We start from the raw sequence: 21382 nt of genomic DNA on the forward strand, positions 1-21382 counted from the left end.
GTATGACCTGATACCTTGTGAAGTGAGCAGGACCAGAACAAGTTATTCAGTAAATTTATTAAGAAAAACAACTTTAAAAGACTGAGGAAGGCTGATCAATACAATGACAAACTATAATTCTATAGGATTAAAGATGAAATGTACTACTCACTTTGTGACAGAAATAAGACAGAATCCATCCAAAATAAGACACATTTTTGGAATTGGGCAATGAGGAATTTGCTTTGCTTGGCCATGCATATTTGTTATGAAAATGTTTTGTTATTCAGTTGGATGTGGTTTGGGGGAAAGAGAAAACAAAAGCTTTTTACTTGGAAAAATTAATTTAAAAACCCCTAAGCCCCAACGGATCTTTAGGAATCAAAAAGGAAAGATCACAAAACAGACTACATTGGTTCTCCCAAGGCTATTCTGAACACCACTAAAAAGAAGCACACTTTCAAGTAACACATTAAATAGTGGCCATCAAAATGTCCAGGTGTGTATGACAAATTCTCCTGAACTGGAAGAGTTCAGTGAGCCTCTAGGTATCCTTCTTAGTCTGGAAGAGGGGAAAGGTAGATATTATATGTTAATAGCTCAATATGAACTGAATTAGGAGTATTCTTTTCAGATTCCTCCCTAAAATTCTCTAGGGCATCCTAAAAGGTATTCAGAGTATAAATCTTTGGGGCTAAGTAAGAACTCTAGCTATAATTATTACAACTTTGGAAGCATAAACATGATATTGCTCTGAACATGATTAAATGTCCATCCCAACTGATGATCAAGCTTCTACATCAGTTAGAGTTAATCTGAGGGACTTGTTAACATCCATTGGTCTTTTCCACCTAAACTACTATCTAAAACAAAGTTTCAATTATGTAGCCTACAACACTCCCAAGTACAATCTGAACAACATAAAAATGTAATTGGTAAATATTTAACAAAATTAAGTAGAATAAAATACATAGAACACAACATTTTAAAACTAAGTCAATATATAGCCTACAGCGATTCCTATGTATGTATGGAGTAGGGACTCATTGTTATTTGCATTTGATGCCATTGTTTTTAGATTTACCTCCCCCATCTTATACTTGAACAGTATGTAAGTTTTGACCCAAACACAAGATTTTCCTTTCATATCTATTGAAAATTATTTTAGTAGCTTTACCTCCATCACTCTAGCCTGTTGAATACTTTTTAGGTTCCAATTCTGTTCTCCCATGTGGTAGCTATCTCTCCCAGCTACAGGCCATTAGAAAATTTGATAAAATTTGATAAGTATTTCATCCTATATACATTCATCCAAGTCATGGAATAAATACTTAACACCACAGAACGAAGGACAGATCATTTGGATCCTCAATTAGAGACCTCCTTCCAGAAGAACAAGAATGTATTTATTACCACGCTTTGGCTTTGTTCTATCAATCACTAATCCTTCTAAATGATAGATTTGTGTGATAAATGAGAAAATTACACAAGTCAGCTCTTTTCTATTCTGTTCTTTCAATTCTGTTCTTTTCAATTCAGAACTTGATAGTTTTTCTTATGATTACAAAATACAAATATGGAATGGTTAATGCCAAATTAGAATGTTCATACACATCTTCATTTTCAAAGTTTGAATGAGTCCTTCTCTTCCAACTTTTTATTTGTTTATTTATTTAGGTAATCCAGACCTGTGATATTATTTGTTTAGGGAATTTTAAGTGTGGAAACTCACTTGACCCATGCATTTCTACCATTCTTCTATATCTTATTAATTTAGAGAGCTGCCCAGGGTATTAATATGACATGTGTCAAAGGCAGGATTTAATCCAAGATTTTTCTGGTTCTACAGTCCGTCCTTTCTTTAATATGCTATACCACTTCTGCAATAATTCTTAGAGGTGATTTAATCTAGCTTTATTTTACAGATGAAGTAGCTGAGATCCATAGGATAAAGTATACCGACTTCTCCAAGCTTATGTAGCATAGTTAGTTAGTAGCCTAGAATCTAGGTTTTTAACTCCTCATGTTGAGCATTTTTTTCTGCTGTATCAGAAACATACCTTAACTGACTTAAGAAATGATGGAATGACAAACTTCAAACAATGATTAATTCTAAACATTTGAGCACTTGCGACTTTCTAGGGTGTGGGTTATCCATGTGATTTTCTTTCCAGATGCTTTCAGGGGTGGGGAAGCTGAGGCCTCAAGGCCATATGTGGCCTTCTAAGGCCTTGGATGAATCTTTTTGACTGAGCCCAAGTTTTATAGAACAAATTTTTATTAAGGGGATTTGTTCAACCTGGGGACCTAGAGGATTACATATGGCTTTGAGGCTCCAGGTTCACCACCCCTGGGCCTTAGCTTATAGTGATCTAACTATTTATTTGTAGCTTTTTCAGAGAGGAGACCAGAGGATACTCAATTCTGTTCATTTTTTTTTCATTTTGTTACTTTTAAGTGACCAGAGTTGAGAGGTGGAATGGAGACAAAGGAAGAGGAAATTGTAACTCTTAGCAAAGCAAGGATATAGCTTGTATTACGTTTAGATTCCATTTAGCTAGGCACTCTCAAACTTTCCTTAATTTGGATCATTATGAATTAATTTGATTGAAAATGACATCTTTTGGGAAATTAAAGAAAATAACTTCTTTACTATAAAATCCTCTTCACCCAATCATATTATTTTAAATTCTAATCTCACCAATCTCCAATAAAGGCCTACTTTCTTGCTTTACACCAAGGAAAGTGGACATGCCTCTGAGTTCCTGAATGCTAACTTTACTGGGGAACACAAGCTCTGAAAACAACTACTACTAAGCTGGAAGGATTTCCCATAAAGAAGTCCAGTAATGAAGTGTGCATCTGTCACTCTGGAACCAGTCCAGCTAAGTTTAGAAAGGCTCATTACCAGAAAGTTGGACAATGGGTGATGTATTTCTTCTTTAAAAGCCACTTTTAAAGAGTGTATCCCAAGCCTTAGAGGGGTTGCAATATGCTTCAGTGGAAGAAGAATTCATATCAACCATGTCATGGCTCCTTAAATTAGCCATATATCAGTGTGGTCTAGTGGAAAGTGATCTAGATTGGAAGTCAAAAGACTTAGGTTAGAATCTTGGCTTAGCCACTTACTGTGTGACCTTGTGCAAGATATTTAAATAACGTCTTTAGACTTCAGTAACCTCATCTACAAAAGTAGAGACTGATTAGTGGATCTTTAAATGCATTTCCAGCTTTAGATCTTAGGAGGTATTCATTCAACTAATCACATAATCAAAAGAAAATTGAATCTGGTTACGAAGGTTAAAAATTATAATGGAAAATATTCATATGAAATTAGAGTGCTACTTGTTCCTGATATGTGTGACTTTGTAAAGTAATGAGATTGACTTCATAATTCAAGTACAAATGGCATGCTCATTTCCTTACTACAGTCATATCTGTTCATGCCTTAGTCTAACTGAATTCTCATGTGTGTGTGTGCATATATATATATATATATATGCATATATATGTGTGTATACATACATACATACATACATACAAAAATGTTCCAGAACATTGGAGGAAATATAACCTGAAACTGGTCTCTGTCTCTCTCTTTCTCTCTGTCTCTCTCTCCCTGTCCTCCCTCCCTCTCTCTTCCCTCCATTACTTCACTGCCATCCACATATGGAGATGAATCACAAGTCTATATGTCAAACAATCATCTAATACTATGAAACCCATTTCCACATATCCAGTTACTTGACGGACATTTTCACCTAGGTATCTTATCAGTAGCTTGAAGTTACAATATTCATATTAGAATTCATCATTTTCCCCTAAATTTACTCTTTTTTCCAACTTTATCACTGCTGTTAAAAGTACCACCATCCTCTAAGTTACCCAGGTTTGAAACTAAACAGTCAACTTTGACTATCAATTCACTCCCCACCACTTCAACTCCCCCTACACACACACACACATACAATCAGTTACCAAGATTCTGATTCCATATTTTCTACACCTACCCCTTATCTCTAATTATACAATCACCTTTTGATTTTGGTCCTTACTTCCTCTGAGATAAGAATATTAAAATGACTTCCTAAAGAATCTCTCTTAAATTTTTTTTTGATCCTCCATGTACACTTCATACAGCTTGCCTAAAATAATTTTCTAATAAACAGATATGACCTTGCTACTTCACTACTCAATATTCTTCAGTGCCCTATTAGGATTATAGTTTTAGAATCAGAAGGAGTCTGTCTAGTTCAACCTTTCATATTAAAGATAAGAAAAGTGAGGCTTCCAATTGTCTAAAGAGCAAAATACATATTCTGTAGTCTGGCAATTAAGACCCTCTACAATGTAGCTCCATGCTATCTATCCATACTTATTTCCCACTCTTCCTCTTCATGCACTCTGGATTGCTTGCTGTTCCCAAGCTTGGACTGTACTCTCCTTCCTCTGCAAAATCATGCAAGTTGTCGTCCATGCCTGAGATATGCTCCCTCCTCATCTCAACATGTTCCAATCCCATCCTTCTTTCAAGTCACAGAACAAGGTGTCATTTCCTCCATGAAGCCTTCCTTGCAGTCTCAGCACTCCCTCACAAATGCTTCTCACTTGCCATTAATTACACTCACATCTAGACTCAGTCTATTCACCCTAGTGAGTGCTATCTTTTCCCATTTTCAAATTCTCAGGCCTAAGAACTAGTCCAATTAGTCATATAATCTGTAATGACATTCTCCTCATTGTTCCTCAAATGGTGACATTACTTTGAGAGAGTACACCAGAACCCAAAGCTACAAAAGAATGTCTGAAGGCTCAAAATACCTACAAGCATGTCCATTTCTATCAAAACATGTCCCCCTCTTTCCACTGCCCCTCTCACTCAGCCACAAACCCTCCATCTAGGGGCTCCCAAGTTACTAGGGTACATATTTGTCATACCCCATGCTCACACTACATGTATGCAAACTCCCTTCTCCTCTATCTTATTCTTCAACCCCTAGTCCCACCAACAATTCATACAGATTACTAGAGTAGACAGCTGGGCAAACATTACAGCCACACAACTGTCTATTAGCAGGTTTCTCAGACTTCACACTCTAACTCTATCAGCTAAAAGGGATCTTCCCTTCCTGAAATTGTAATAAGGCAGTTGTCTGGACCTTTCCTTTGTCTAAATCAATCTCCTTTGTATGTTTACCTGTTGTATGCATGTATGTATGTATACAACCTCCCATTATGGTAAGGTTCCTGGTATCTGGCTCTGGATTATTTTTGCATTTCAGTGGCTACGACTAAATAAATGTTTATTGAGTTGAACTGCCTTTTTTGGAAAGTATTTTGTAACCTTATAGAACTCTAGAAACACATGTGACCTTTAATTGGGAAGGTGAGGAAATTGAAGCCAGTAATTTCATAGGGTGTGAGGAAACCCTGGTATGGAAAATCCTATTACCTAATGCTTGTTGGCAACTCATTGGTAACTTGCATCTAGATTCTGAGTCTCATCATTCCTACTCCATGTTCTTTTTTTCCCATTTGCAAACCATCTGCCCTAAGAACTAGCTTAGTTCTGCACAATCTGTCAGGTCCCTCTCCTCATTGTTCCTCAAACTCTATCATCCCTTAAACAGTTATCTGAAGCACAAAAAGGTTAAATGACTCACCCACTATCACCTAGCTAGTGCTGCTTAGATGTAAGACTTCAACAAAGGTCTTACAGACAATCAGATCAGTCTCCTATTGACTATACTACTTCTCATTATCAGCAACATTGTTATAGGATTCAAAATAAAGATGATCATTCACAAATCCATGGTACCTTTAAATGAAAAATATATACTTTTAAAGATATATTTTATTTTCCTAAATTCCTGTTTTAATTTAAATGGGTTAGTTTAAAATTTTTTTTCTTGTAAGGTAACTCAAGTACTTTGATTGTTTTTATGAGGGATTCTATTATTGAGGTATATAATTGGTCCAAAGTAGAAGTAAACCCTTTATTGTCAGAAAGTTCTTTTTTGTTTGTTTCTTTGTTTTAATACAAGAAACAGTAGCATAGAAACATACCTAAATACTATTTGAGGAAAAATAATTCTGATAAGTCTTATATTTCCCCTTGGTCCATGGTGATGACTGTACCAATCTCTTTAATAACACCATTGAAATCAAAGGTTCAGTCACTATCTCTCCCCCTTTCATCAATATATCTATTTTTCTTTGGACTAGACATTTGAATTCATTAGTGTAGAGAAATCCCACAAAGGAAACTCTCTCTATCAATGCTGAGCAGCTTATAATGTTAGAGGCTTGCCTAGGGCACTGAGATGTTAAATGACCTGGTGGGTCACATAGATAATATGTGTCAGAGACAGGACTCGGGTGCATTTATTCTTCAATCCAAAGCCAAGTTTCTATCTAATCTGCTTCTACCACATCAATTTGCGAAAGAAAAATAAAACCAAAAAATTTCCCTTCTATGCCAGATTAAGGTAACAACAACCATAGTGGTAACAAGGAGTAGTAGCAGCAGCAGCAGCAGCAGTAGTACAAATGATCATAACAACAATAAGAACAGCTAATATTTACAAAGCACTTTACAAATATTTATCTCATTTAATTCTCACATGACCCTTGAGAGTTATTACATGCATTTTACAGAACAGGAAACTGTAGTAAACAGAGGTTAAGTGACTTCCCAGGGTCACACAGCTAGTAAGTATCACAGACTGGCTTTAAAATCAGATCTTCCTGACTTCAGACCCAATGCTCCATCCATCGCATGTGAAATATTATGGCATAAATATTGAATCTAGAGTCAGAAATCTGCCTTCAAAGTTGGGTTTTACTAGTCACATCATGTCTTTGGTCCTCCATTTACTCATCTGTGATTTGAAATGGAGTCTACTAGATCTCCAAAGATTTCTAAGGTCCTTTCCAGCTCTAATTCTAAAATCCCATGATCATTCAGGATTGCTACTTCATACAGTAGGACTGAATATCTTGAAATGTCTAAACCCATCAAGCAAATATTCATATTTTAACATTACATCAATTTTTTCAAATGCTTTATTAACTTCTGATTTACATCATTCATTTCCGCCAGATTCTGAGTTACAAATTTTCTCCCCATTTTTCCCCTACCCACTGCCACAAAATAGCAGTCCAACAGGATATCCCCTCCTCCAATCTGCTCTCTCCCATATTTTCTCCCATACCCCTTTTGACTTTTCCAGTGGATCTCTCCACTGCCTGTATATCTTATTTCCCAATTACATATAAAATAGTATATATATATATATATATATATATATATATATATATATATGTATGTATTTGATTTTAAAACTTTGAATTCCAGATTCATTCCCTTCCTCCCTTGTCACCCACCCTTACTGGGAAGATAAGCAGTTCAGTACAGGTTGTACATGTGTGGCTAATGCAAAACAATAACATAGTAGATATATTGTAAAATACTGACTATATTTCCCTCCCTCCTATCCCACCTCCCACTTGTTCTATTCTCTACTTTGATCTCGTCCCTTTTTGAGTGCTCCCAACTTCCCTCCCCCCCAGCCTGCCCTCCCTTCCATCAACTCCCCCTCTCATCCCCTTCCCCCCTACTCTCCTGGAGGGTGAGATCCCCTATTTAGTGTGTATTTCATTCCCTCCTCAAGCCAAATTCAGTGGAAATAAGGTTGACCCATTCCCTTTTGCCTTTCTATTCTTCCCCTCCATTGTAACCATTTTCCATTGCCTCTTATATATGAGATAGTTTACCCCATTTTTCTCTCCCCATCTCCTTTCATTATATTCCTCTCTCATCTCTTAATTTCACCTTTTAAGTATCATCCCTTCCTATTAAATTGGTCCTATGCCCTCTATCTATGTATACCTGTAAACATATATACACATTCACATATGTATTCATATGCCCATATAACCTCATATATAGACACACACATATATATTTACATATATATATATTTGTATTCCCTTCAACTACTGAGAAAAGTTTCATAAATTACAATTATTGTTTTTCCATGTAGGAATGTTAATTCAACTCTGATAAGTTCCTTATGATTTCTTTCCCCTGTTTACCTTCTCATGCTTCTCTTGCTTCTTTTATCTGAATGTCACATTACATCAATTTTATACCATGAGAGCCACTGAATGCAATAGAACTTAATAGCACAAAAGTTTTATCAAAATACCTGTCAAATATATTCCTCTCCCTTATATAAAAACAGAAATCTGGGGCAGCTAGATGGTACAGCACCAGTCCTGGAGTCAGGAGGACCTGAGTTCAAATCCAGCCTCAGACATCTGACACACTTATTAGCTGTGTGACCCTGGACAAGTCACTTAATCCCAATTGCTCTGTCTTCCCCCCTCCAAAAAAAGACAAGGGAAAAAAACAGAGCACATATATTTCCCAATAATCAACTATTTATCAAAATATTCACCTGCTTTCAGTTAAACATAGAAGGCATAAGATTAACTTTTATAGAACAATCATCATGTAAGTTTCATACTTGAATGTCCTAGTTTTTCCTTCATTTATTAGTAGGAAAATCTGTAGAAACCCAACCTAAACTTCCATTCCCAAGAATACTTTTTTCTCATTCACTTCACAACATGAAGTTGTTGCCAGAGTCCTATACAACTTCATTTTCATCTAAAATAGTTTTCTAAGAATTTTTGGAATTTAGAATGTAACATCCTATAAAATTGTTTTGAAAATGTTGAATATTCCTAGTACAGTCCACAAATACCTTATTTGGCCCATAATATGTTGTATGGATAACAATATTTCTATTGAAAATGAATTTTATATTGCTTAGAAAGCACCATGATGTTACTGGGGACTCCATCCAGTGTTCTTTAAAAAAATAGTGTATGCGTACATATGTATGAATGTGTATGTATGAATGGCTCCAAGCTTCCAGGGCAATGAGTACACCTGGTACAATCTTTAAGGTAACCATAATTACCAGAAATAGCAAGCTAAGTTATTTGTGCTGCATCACAACTGGAAGTGACTATACTGGATATTTTAGTACTATACTGGAGGGGAAACAGTGACCATTTCTTGATAGTTACAAGCTTCACTTTCAATAACGTTGATAATGTAAAACAAGTCATTCCCATTTAGTAGTGCCCTACAATACTCAATATTGTATTGAAGTTACATGTTAAAATGTAGGCTTTAAAATGTTTGCACAAATATTTCTAGTTACATGGAAAAAATGTTCCTTGGAGGTGAAAACCAAAAATTAAAATGACTTATTAATAACTGATACCAATTAATGCATACAAGGCATAAAGACATATAAGGTCCCTAAACAAAGATAAAAACAAGCAAAATAAACATTCAGTCATGGATGGGAGTGGGAGGAACAAGCCAAATACTATGCAGAGGTGGAAGGAAAAGAGTAAAAAACACCTTCACTTATAAGAAACTGAAATGATTAATTTCTTGTGAGATTTTCTTTTCAAGTGGTAGAATTTTTTTTCAATTAAAATAATGAAAGTGGATTTTTACTCCTCTATGCCTGTTTTTTTTTCTTTTTTTCAAATGGATAGGCAATACCTCTCAGACAGTTTAGGTTCAGTCCCTCTAGAAGCCAAAGCCAGACTCTTTCAAGGCTTGTTCTAAGACTTTGAATCTCTAATGACCACAAAGAATAGGTTAGCTCCATTGAATGCTTGTCTCTGGTTGTATTTAGATATTGACAGAACAAGCTGCACATCATAGATAACTGTGAGTGTAAGTGACTATAAAACCTTAATTCAATAAAAGAGAGTTTCAGAGTCATACAATAGGAAAGCCAGATGGGACCTTAGAGGTTATGTAATGTAACCCCTTCGTTTTAAAGATGGGGAATCTAAAATCCAGAGGAGATAAGTGACTTGAGTGAATACTGATATTTAAATATTATGATAATGACCTGATTTAATGTATTTTCTTTTACTACATTGAAATATAAAGTCCAGTCTGAAAATTCCTCACGCAATGTATTTGATTACTCAACTGACTAGCTTAATTTCTGTCCCACTCTTTAAAACTATTTTTTCCAAGATATTAATGAAGTTTGTCTGTGTTTTGTTTTGTTTTTGTTTTATATTCAGAACTCCATTTGTCTTATGGAAAATATCCAATTAAAGAAATTTAGATTAAAGAATGCCTTTACTAACAGTTTGTCATTCAGCCTCTAGACATCTGAGTGTATACTGTAGGTCATATTTACATGTGTAAACATTCTTCATGAGTCATTATATCTCCAAAATTTGAAACAATCATTCCTCTGAATTTGGCCTTTTGTTTTAGCCCTTTGCTTTCTAGAACTCAGGCAAGTTTATCTTACACAAATTCTGCCTTTTAAACATACTGGATTTCTAATGAGCATTCGTGAAATCACATGATTGTGACATTAAAGATCTGAAAAATCACTTCAAAAAAATTTCACCCATAAAAATTTTAATAGATGCTAATTTTGTCATAAATGGAAGAAAAGGGGGCCCCAGGGTCTGTTGTCTCAGGGGTAGCAGTAGCAGTTAATCCGCAAAAGAACATTTTGTGGGTCCCAGGATAGACACCTTTAACGTTATTAGTGTACAAACAGCTATTTTGGCAAAAGACATGATATAAAGTGAAGATTCTGTGAACCAAAACAATCTCATCGATTTTAGAGCAATTCAAAACAAAGAAACATCCGTTTTCTAAATGGCACAAGAGGCAAAGGAAAGGGAAACCTATGAAACAATGGAGAGTGAGGAAGAGTGCAAGATTATACCATTATCAAGCACCTTACTCTCTCTGCATACACACACCACCCACCCTTCTTTTCTGAGCTTGGAAAGCCCTAATAATTGTTAAAAATCCAAATTTGGAAATTGGATATTGCTCATTTGTGACCATAGTGTTCCTAGAGTTTGTGGACTGGGGATCCAACAGATCATCACAAAATGAGACAGAAAGACCCTACAATTGAAAGGGTAGAGGGAAGAGCCTTTCCAAAGTAGCTGACTTTTTGGCAAACAGCAGAAGTGTTGAAGCTACATTATAAACACATCATTTACCAAAACATCATTGAGTTTGATGCAAGACAAATCATTTCCTGAGCTCTCCTTAATTAGACAAAATGCTTTCTAAGCCACAAACCCTTGAATGAGAAGCATCAAATCAGAATTTGGAAAAAGAATAGTCAGGGCTCACCATTGTTCCTTCCCTTCTACTTCGGGCAACTTCCCGCTGCAGTCGAGCCACAGCCAACTTCTCCCTGGGAGGAAGAAAACATCATGAATAGTTGTTCATTTTTTTCCAGGGCAGACAAAATGAAACACTTACATGGCACTGTTACATTTGTTTGAGATCTCCAGGGTTACTCCCTCCTTGGCAAAGCTCTCCTCCTTGACCATGTTTGTTTTATAAAAATTTTGTTTTCATTTGGCTATCATGAAATGTGAAATCACCTCCATCTCCTAGTCAGAAGGTTACAAAGTAGTATTAAATATATTACATGTGATTATTACTTTATATTAGTGTAGGAATATTATTCCTAAATTGTTTATTTTTACTTGTGTTTCAATTTTCCTTTTTTCAGTAAATTTTGCTGATACTTTTAAAAAAAACATTTAGATTTCTCCAGTTATTCCCCTGCTTCTATTCCATCAACAAATAAGAGAATGCACATTCTGTTCCATTCATAAAAATGTGATGTGTTACATTCCAGGATGCATAAAATATGAAAATAAAGATTTGCAAAAGAGTATATTTGTAATACAATAGTTTATATGATTGAACTCCTTTGAGTTTATTTAAAGTACTCAAATTATAAAAATTCTTCTTGTATTCAATATTTTAGGAACCCATTCAGTGTATAAAGTGACATCCTCCTATATTTTCAGAATATGCCATTAACAACCAATACTCCAATTATATTTAGGAAAAAGTAGCCTAGCATAGAGGAAAGAGTCTTGAACTAGGAATTAGCCATTGACTATTCCAGGTCTAATAATGGCCTTCTCAATAGCTAATTGTATATATGCCCTTAAGCAAATTACAGTCTATTGCCTCTCTGGGTCTTATTTGGTTCAGCTCTAAATAAATTGAAAATAATTTCATTCATTTTATTTATATTAATACTATGGTGATGATAACACTGAATATTATGGGGAAATTTTAGATTTATTAAAGCTGTCCTGGTTGTCCCAGAATCATTAGCCCAGTTATAGCAGATTATTCAAGAAGAGATTCCTACATGCCACACTTATCTAGAACAATTAATTACAGAGGGAGAAGAAAAGAGTCAGTATTCCCTAGTAGGTAGAACACTAGACTTGGGGTCAGGAAGATCTGGGTTCAATTCCTACCTCATGTATTTATTAGCTGTTAAATCCTGGAAAATTTACCGTTTCTCTTTACCTTAAAGATGTCTACTTTGTCTAGGACTATTGTCATGCATTCTACATTCCAGTTCTAAAATCAAGTATAGTGAGCTTCAGGTCTACAGCCTGGATACATGAATACATCTAATTTCATCTGGCTTATGGAATAAGTCACTTGAAACAGTGTCCCCATTTGCACTTGTCATTACAAAACTGACACCTTTCTTTATATCCACAGGAGAAATGGCCAGGAAAGCCACAAAAATGCGTTATGCCCATGAAATTTGATTCTGTGACTCTTTTTCTCTACGTACCTGCTTCATTGTGCCTGGCCAGGTCATACTACACAAACAAATTTTTAATAATATATATTTATGTTTACATTAAATTGTATATTTATATACACATACACACATATACATATATTAGCCATATTGTGTATATGAACATACATGTACACATGCACGCATATATACATACACACATACATGCACATACATACACCCTCAAACTATTACATGACCAGGAAAATGTCCAGATTCTCTGCAGAGGGTTAATCTAACCTCCCCAGCTTTAACTGTGGTTGATCTCTGCAGGTTCAGGGAACAAGGATCAGAAGCCCTGAGATGGAGAAAATTTGTTCTAAGATGAGCACACTTAGTAGCAGTATCATTTAGTACTCATTCAATGCTAGTTAATCGAACTCTTTAATTTTAATCAGGTTGAGTATTACTGACATCTTATCAGGACGGTGTCAACTAAATGTGGAGCCATGGTCAGATTATTTGTATTAATTAAGTAAAACAGGAAAAGTCATAAGATAATTCAATGAGGCAGGTTCTGGGCCTACTAGGAGACAATGATTACTCTATTCCCCCCTTCAAAGAGCTTTTTTTGTTTTGTTTTGTCTTGTTTTAGAAAAAGGTCTGAAGGGCAAGGCCCAAATATGACCCACGTGAAAAAAATATTCTAAGGGAAATTTTTTTTTAATCTAGAAACTGAGGGAAGAACAATATTTTTCTGTGGTAACAACAGCAATTAACCTATATTCAAAGAAAAAAAAGGACAATTTAATGATAGACTCTAAATGAGTTATACAGAACTCTTTAAATTAAATTAGAAATGCCTGGGGTAAAAGACCTTGCTAAAATTATGTGTGTATGTGTGCACATATATAAAATATATATGTGTGTATATATATATATTTAATGTGATATAAAGGTTAATTAGAAAACACTATTTAGCTTTTATAGGAGCTAGCCAATATGATGGCCAATTCTTGTACTAGTTATTTTCACAATGGGTTGATATTTGTCATCTGCTAATATAGGAAATGGGAAAAAGACATTTTTAAAAATAATTTCAACTGTTATAGGGAGAAAATTTAATAAAATAAAAATTATTGGTTCTTACCTCCCATCCCAACTATACCATTTTAAAGTTTAGAGTTTGGAAGAATTGTTTTGAAGTATCTAATCATTAAAGTGTGAACATTATTAACTCATTGCTTTTTTGAAAAATCAGAAAGGTAAAACAGAAGTAAGAAATGGAAAAATTACAATGTAGTATATAAGGTATAGTCCTTGAATCAGGAAAAGCTGAGTTCAAATCCCATCTCAGCCACATAGAAGCTGTGCAACTATGTGGATTTTTTTTACTTCTTTGAACCTTACTTTCTCCATTCATAAAATGGCTATGATAATTCCCCATAGTTCCTACTTCACAGAAATATCATAAGGCTAAACAGAGAAAATGAATGGAATGTTCTATACTGATGTCATTATTGTTGACATAATATGAACAGAGACAGACAGTTCAAAACTATAATTATGAATGTAGTGTGTGAACATAGAATGTCCTAGAAAGGCATGTATTCCTGGAAAAGATGCCCTTGTTTCCTAAAGACACACACACACACACACACACACACACACACACACACACACACACGACTGGGGAATTGTTCAATTGTTCAGGAACTATAAAATTCTGACATAGGTTTTGAAGTTAATGAGCACAAATTAGTAGTCTCAAGAAGAAATTTATTGAAAAATAAACATTTTATAAAATGGATTTAAACTATAATCTTTTTTTGCTATTTTTTTTTTTTTGCAGAGCAGTTGGGGTTAAGTGACTTGCCCAAAGTCACACGGCTAGTAAATGTGTCAAGTGTCTGAGGCCGGATTTGAACTCAGGTCCTCCTAACTCCAGGGCGGTGCTCTATTCATTGTGCCACCTAGCTGCCCCTTAAACTATAATTTCTAAGAAAACAGGAACATTAATTGAATCTTGCCTATATCCAACATTTTTTTTTCTCTAAATGCTTTTCCTGCAACTCTTTCCATGTCTCTTTGTCTCTGTCTTTCCCTGTCTCTCTGTGTATGTATCACTCAATGTCTGTGTCTGCCTGCCTATCTGACTCTTTCTGTATAATATGTTCTGGTGGTGTTTTGAGGGATCTTTTCTTCTCTATTAAAATCCTGACACTTTTGGTTTAACATGGAGGAATGGACTGAAGCTGCTGAGCAGAAAAAGGCACCTGCTGTCATATGTTCAGGTTTTGCCATCTTTATATCCCCTACATCAGTGAAACCACTTTTTTTTAATGATACTTTTGTATTTGAGTCAGATCATCTCTTTTCGTTTGGATCCACTGGTCTTTCTAATGTTATTCTATTTTTAAGAGCTATGTATAAAATTGATTTACTAACTATACTTTTTTCATGCACATCCAAAGTTCTTCAACACCGTTTGGTGAAAAAGTAAGATAGTTGATTTTTGTGCTACCAAAGGTAAATGATACAAAAATATCTATATAGATTAATAATAATAATAATAATAATAATAATAATAATAATAATACCTTATTTCACATACTGGAAAGCTTTTTAAGGATGTTTTAGTAGAAACTAGAATAGTATACTATAACGGGGGGAGTGACTTTTAATTATAAAACAAAGGCTTAAGGATGTTTCAGGAGAGACAGATACTATTTATTTTTCTTTGTAGTAGTAGAAAAGTAAAAAAAAAAACAACTTTCACATGGTAGAACAAAAGTGTCCATGACAATCAACCTCTTGTCAATGGAAATATGGAAATCTCTCTTTTCTCCCCACAGAAGACCCTTTAAATTGAGTTGCTTTTTCCATTTAATTTCATTCCCGAATGGAGAGTTATACAAAGGTTTATCAAATCATTCAAGATGGAGAAATCCTTATTTAAGCTTTACTTAAAAATAAAAACCTTTCTTCCTATGATTCATGAATTTTCAAGCACCAGTTACTTGACTAACAACAAGGACCATATTTTTTGTCCATATTTTTTTGTGGTGTGTGTAAGCCAAGGATGTTGGCAACATATAAAATCCCCCAAAGGCCAATATCAGAAAGATCTGTGCATGGGAAGAAAAAAAAAACTTTCTCCAATGAAAAAACAGCTTTTGGATTGGAATATACTCAGTTCATGATGTGTGGAGACCTCAAAGTTAAGGGCACTACGTAGCCATCTGTTGCAGGAGTGTCGAAAGCCCGGCCTGTCTGGAGACAAATCAATTTTATGTTACCACTTTAAATCAGCCCTGCCAGCTCATCCACCCATCCTCTGAATGAAACCACTGTGTACTCAAGTCTTACACCAGGCAGATGGTTACCCTCAGTTAAGACGCCCCCCATGGAAGAACAAAAATGTCACTCTGTTTAAGTGTGACAAATAAGGTTTTCTACTATCAATCTCCATTTGTGAAGAATTGTTTCTACACACTTTAAATCTGATTACCCAAAAATACAGGAGATGAACAATTCCTATGTAAAAAGTTGGCTTATGTATGCAGGTGTGCCTCACTTTAAGTAAACTGAATATAGTGAACTCTCATTTCTCTGTAATCCAAGCAACTTGTAACTACTAATTGCTACCATATATTTTATGATTAATTTATATATTTCTCCATTATTTTATAAGAGACAAATGATAACTAAACAACTTCATGTAAAAAGAAAATAATCACAGATCATTACTCCATTGCTTGGCATTCAAAGTCCTCCAAAATGAGAATTCTTAACCTGGTATCTATGAACGTTTTAAAGTGGCTTAAAAATATATTTAGAAAAATGCATTTAAATATAATTGGTTACCTTTATAATGTTATGTGTTTTGTTTTATGTATTTAAAATAATTTTGTATTCTATGAAGGGATCCATAGGCTTTAGTAAACTTCCAGAAGGGGAACATGACATTAAAAAGGTTAAGAATATTTGTTCTATAATCTTCCACCAGCCTACCTTTCCATCTTCATCTGCTATTACTAGATTCCAGTCCCTTTCTACTCTGGGCAAAGAACACTGTCTAGCTTCCTGAGCACTGTGCTATGCTTTCTCAACTCTGTCCTTTTGTGCCCTATACCTGGAAAACACTCCTTTTCTGTCTTTATTACTTGAATTTCTGCTCATCCTTTATATACCAACTCAGATGTCACTTGCTTGATGGCACCTTCCCTGACTGCTTTTTCTCTCCAGTTGACAAGTACATTCCCTGGGGAAAAAAATAGCACTTTTTGAGGTCCCTGTCTATAACAGTGATCAAACAATAGGGGGGTATTACAGATATCTCTTTTTGTCTCCACCTGATGTACTATAAGTTTTATGAGGCCAAGGACCATGTCATAGCCTGAACTTTCTATCCCCTTCAATTCCTAGGAAATGACTGCATATTTAGGACCTATAATAATTATCTATTGAATGAATAAACAAATTGATAATATTTTAAAATATTCAGTCAATGGCTTTTATCTTATAGAAACCTAGATTTTTATATGAGCTCCTCTAGATCAACTCTTTACATTTATGAACTTTGACAAAAATAACTGATAATATTAACCAGGATGACCCTGAGGCACTGCAAGAGTTAAAGAACCTTCTAAACCAATGAAAGATTAAATTGTGCTTGAGTAGTTTTAGTTTTATGAACGGATGTCATATGTTTTTTATGGGTGGTGATATTAATACAATCATACTTAAATAGCCAGAGTATTCAATTATTCTGGACAAATAGTTGTTTAATGTATAGCAAAGCCTATAATTATAAAAAATATTTAATAAAAGGATAAATTTCAGCAAAGGATTTATCTTAGAATGTCTTTAACAGTAAATACTGGCAGTTAAATTTTTATCCGATTTTAGGGGAGATGTAAAGTTTATCAAAGACATTAAGTTATGATCTTTCACATACTTTCAAGCCACTATTTACTACATAAAGTGCAGTGCATTTATATTTGTGTGTTAAAGACCAGAAACATTTCCTCAGGCTTTCTTCTAGATATTATAGGCATGCTATTCTACTACCTTATAAAATACAGAGCTATGAAGAGGGATTTGGAAGAGCAGCTAACAGCCTTTCCCATCAGCAACTCCTAGGACCTTCTAAAAACAGATGGACATTAGAAAGCTAAACAGAATATCTGCTCAAAATAAAAAGAGAAAGGTGTTTAATGGAATATATTTTAAAGCAATTGGGGTTAAGTAACTTGTCCAAGGTTACATGGCCAGTTTTTTGTTTTGTTTTGTGGGTGTTAAGTATCTGAGGCCGGAACTGATCCCAGGTCCTCCAGACCCCAGGGCCAGCGCTCTTACTCACTGTGCCACCTAGCCACCCCTGCTTAATGGAAGTTTGTAAGCAAATGCACTCTAAGGTAAGGTCAGCATACAGATAAAAGATCTAAGTCAGCATACAGATGAAAATCTATGAAAATATAACCTCTGTTGGGGTGGCTAGGTGGCACAGTGAATAGAACACTGGCCCTGGAGTCAGGAGGACCTGAGTTTAAATCCAGCCTCAGACACTTGACACACTTACTAGCCAAGTGACTTTGGGCAAGTCACTTAACCCCAATTGCCCTCCAAAAAGCAAAAAAAAACCAAAATCAAAAACCTCTGTGATTTTCAGTATCACCAAAGATGGACACATAATTGTTTTATTTATTTTCTTTGTTAAAAGAAAGGTTTCTATGCTAGAATAGGAATGAATATCAGAAAATGACTATTGAAGAAAACAAAAGACATCAGTAAAATTAACAAAAACATAGTAACACAAAAACATTTCTAAAAGGGGGAGGTATTAGATAAAAGAACAATATCAGTCTAGGCCCAGGTTGAGTATACTTTGAGAAAAGGACACCAGAAAACAAGTCAGAGAAGAAAAGAGAGGAATAATTTTGCCCCTTTACACACTAGAGAAGAGACACAAACCTGAGGCCTTTAACATGTATACCAAAGGAAAAAGAAATGACACTTCAAACTAGATCAGAGTTCTATTCTATCCACTTCATGGTTTTATATCAGATAACTGAGTCGCATCCCTACTTAACTTCTCCCCATACTATCTTGTCCACTCTCTGTTCCTCTCAGACTGACTCTTGCTTGGTAATTTCTTGAAAGATGATGTCTAGGCTCTTTTTTTGATTATGGCTTTCAGGTAGGTCCATAATTTAAAAATTATCTCTCCTGGATCTATTTTCTAGGTTTTTCCAATGAAATATTTCAAACCGTCTTCTATTTTTTCATTCTTTTAGTTCTGCTTTTTAATTTCTTGATTTCTCATAAGTCATGAGCTTCCATTTGCTCCATTCTAATTTTTAAGGAATTATTTTCTTCAGTGAGCTTTTGGACCTCCTTTGGCATTTTGCCAGTTCTGCTTTGTAAGGCATTCTTCCCCCCTCATTGGCTTTTTGGACCTCTTTTGCCATTTGTGTTAGTCTATTTTTAAGGTATCACTTTCTTCATTATTTTTGGTGTATCCTTTCACAAGTTTTTGACTTGTTTTTCATGATTTTCTTGCATCATTCTCATTTCTCTTTCCAATTTTTCCTCTACTTCTCTTACTTGATTTTCAAAATCTTTTTTGAGCTCTTCCATGGCCTGAGACCAATTTATATTTTTCTTGGAGGCTTTTGATGTAGGAACTTTGACTTTGTTGCCTTCTCCTGGTTGTATGTTTTGATCTTCTTTGTCACCAAAGTAAGCTTCTATAGTCTGAGGGTATTTTTTTCTTCCTGAATTTATTTATTTTTAGTTTTCAACATTCATTTCCACAAGATTTTGAGTAACAAATTTTCTCCCCATCTCTCCCCTGCCCCCCCCACCTCACGATGGCAAGCATACTGAATACCCTTTCCCCCAATCTGCCCTCTCTTATATCTCCCCAACCCCCCTTTACCCCCTTGCCCCTTACTTTCTTGTAGGGCAAGGTGGATTAAAATACCCCATTGCCTATATATCTTATTTCTTGGTTGCATGTAAAAACAATTTTTTAACATTTGTTTTTAAAACTTTGAGGAACGCTAAATTTTTTAAGGAAAAAAATAACAGATCAAAAAAAAACCCACCCCACCCATATTTTGCCTCTATTTATCCACGTATAATTTTGACTATTTCTCATAGCAACATGCTTTTCTATCCCTCTTAATAAAAAAAAAAATGTCTGGGGCAGCTAGGTGGCATAGCAAACAGAGCACTGGCCCTGGAGTCAGGAGGACCAGAGCTCATATCTGGCCCCAAACACCCAAAACCCACTAGCCATGTGACCTCAGGCAAGTCACCAACCCCAATTGCCCTGCCCCCCCCCCAAACAAACAAAAATTATAAAAAGAATGTCCACATAAAAAAAGAGGAGGAGCACTTTTCAGATGCATTTACTGAGATGACTTCAGAGGAATAAGAATAAGAAAACTCCCCTCCATAAATCCAAGAAGACCTGAATTAAAATTCCACCTCAGACATTAGCTGCATCACTGTGGGAGGGTCACTTTATCTGCTCTGCCTGTTTTTTCATTAATCAAATGAGTGAGATGGGGTCAATGGTCTCTACGATCCCTTCTGGCTCTCATTTCATGATTCTGTGCCTCTTTTTCTTTTTTTAATTATATGCTTTATTCACTTCTAGTTTATATCATTCATTTCTGCAAGATGCTGAGTTACAAATTTTCTCTCCATTTTGCCCCTACCCTCCACCCCAAAATAGCAATCCCACCGGATATCCCCTCCTCCAATCTGCTCTTTCCCATATCTTCGCCCACACCCCCTCCAGCTTTCCAGTAGGGCATGGTGGATCTCTATGCCCCAGAGCCTGTACAACTTATTTCCCAGTTACATGTAAAATAATATTGATAACAGTATATATATTTTTAAACATTAGACTGTAAAACTTTGAATTCCAGATTCATTCCCTTCCTCCCTTGTCACCCACACTTACTGTGAAGATAAGCAATTCAACATAGGTTGTACATGTGTAGCTATGCAAAACATTTCCATAGTAGATACATTGTAAAAGACTGACTACATTTCCCTCCCTCCTATCCCTCCTCCCACTTGTTCTATTCTCTACTTTGATCCCATCCCTTTTCAAAAATGGGTGCTTCCAACTTCCCTTCCCCCCAGCCTGCCCTCCCTTCCATCTTCCCCCCTCTCATCCCTGTCCCCCTACTCTCCTGTAGGGTGACATACCCTATTTAGTGTGTATTTCATTCCCTCCTAAAGTCAAATACAATGAGAATAAGGTTGATCCATTTTCTTTTGCCTTCCTGTTCTTCCCCTCCATTGTAACCATTTTCCCTTACCTCTTCTATATGAGATAGTTTACCCCATTTTTTCTCTCCCCATGTCCTCTCATTATATTCCTCTCTCACCTCTTAGTTTCACCTTTTAAGTATCATCCCTTTCCATTAAATTGGTCCTGTGCCCTCTATCTATGTATACCTGCACACATATATACACACATTCACATGTGTTCATATGTCCATATACCCTCCTATATAGAAATATATATGTATGTGTGTATGTGTGTATGTGTATATGTATAGATATATACACATATGCATACATCTCTATTCCCTTCAATTATTCTCATACTAAGAAAAGTTTCATAAGTTACAATTATTGTTTTTCCATGTAAGAATGTTAATAGTTCAACTTTGATAAGTTCCTTATGGTTCCTTTTCCCTGTTTACCTTTTCATGCTTTTCTTGCTT

The 21382-nt window shown here is 35.3% G+C and overlaps 1 protein-coding gene across 8 annotated transcripts in view; it reads right to left on the reverse strand.

Annotated features, from left to right (window-relative positions):
- NCKAP5 (NCK associated protein 5) overlaps positions 1 to 21382 on the reverse strand; it is a 1185533-nt gene that overhangs the window by 604675 nt on the left and 559476 nt on the right. For all 8 annotated transcript variants that reach the window (XM_069067791.1, XM_069067792.1, XM_069067796.1 and 5 more), the window contains one exon: positions 11195 to 11258. In XM_069067791.1, coding sequence (XP_068923892.1) covers positions 11195 to 11258 — 64 coding nt within the window. The remainder of the gene's footprint in view (positions 1 to 11194; positions 11259 to 21382) is intronic.

This window comes from Petaurus breviceps, unplaced genomic scaffold, assembly GCF_028583685.1.
Source record: "Petaurus breviceps papuanus isolate PSGF00001 unplaced genomic scaffold, PetGlider_PUasm1.0 90752, whole genome shotgun sequence".
NCBI lineage: Eukaryota > Metazoa > Chordata > Mammalia > Diprotodontia > Petauridae > Petaurus > Petaurus breviceps.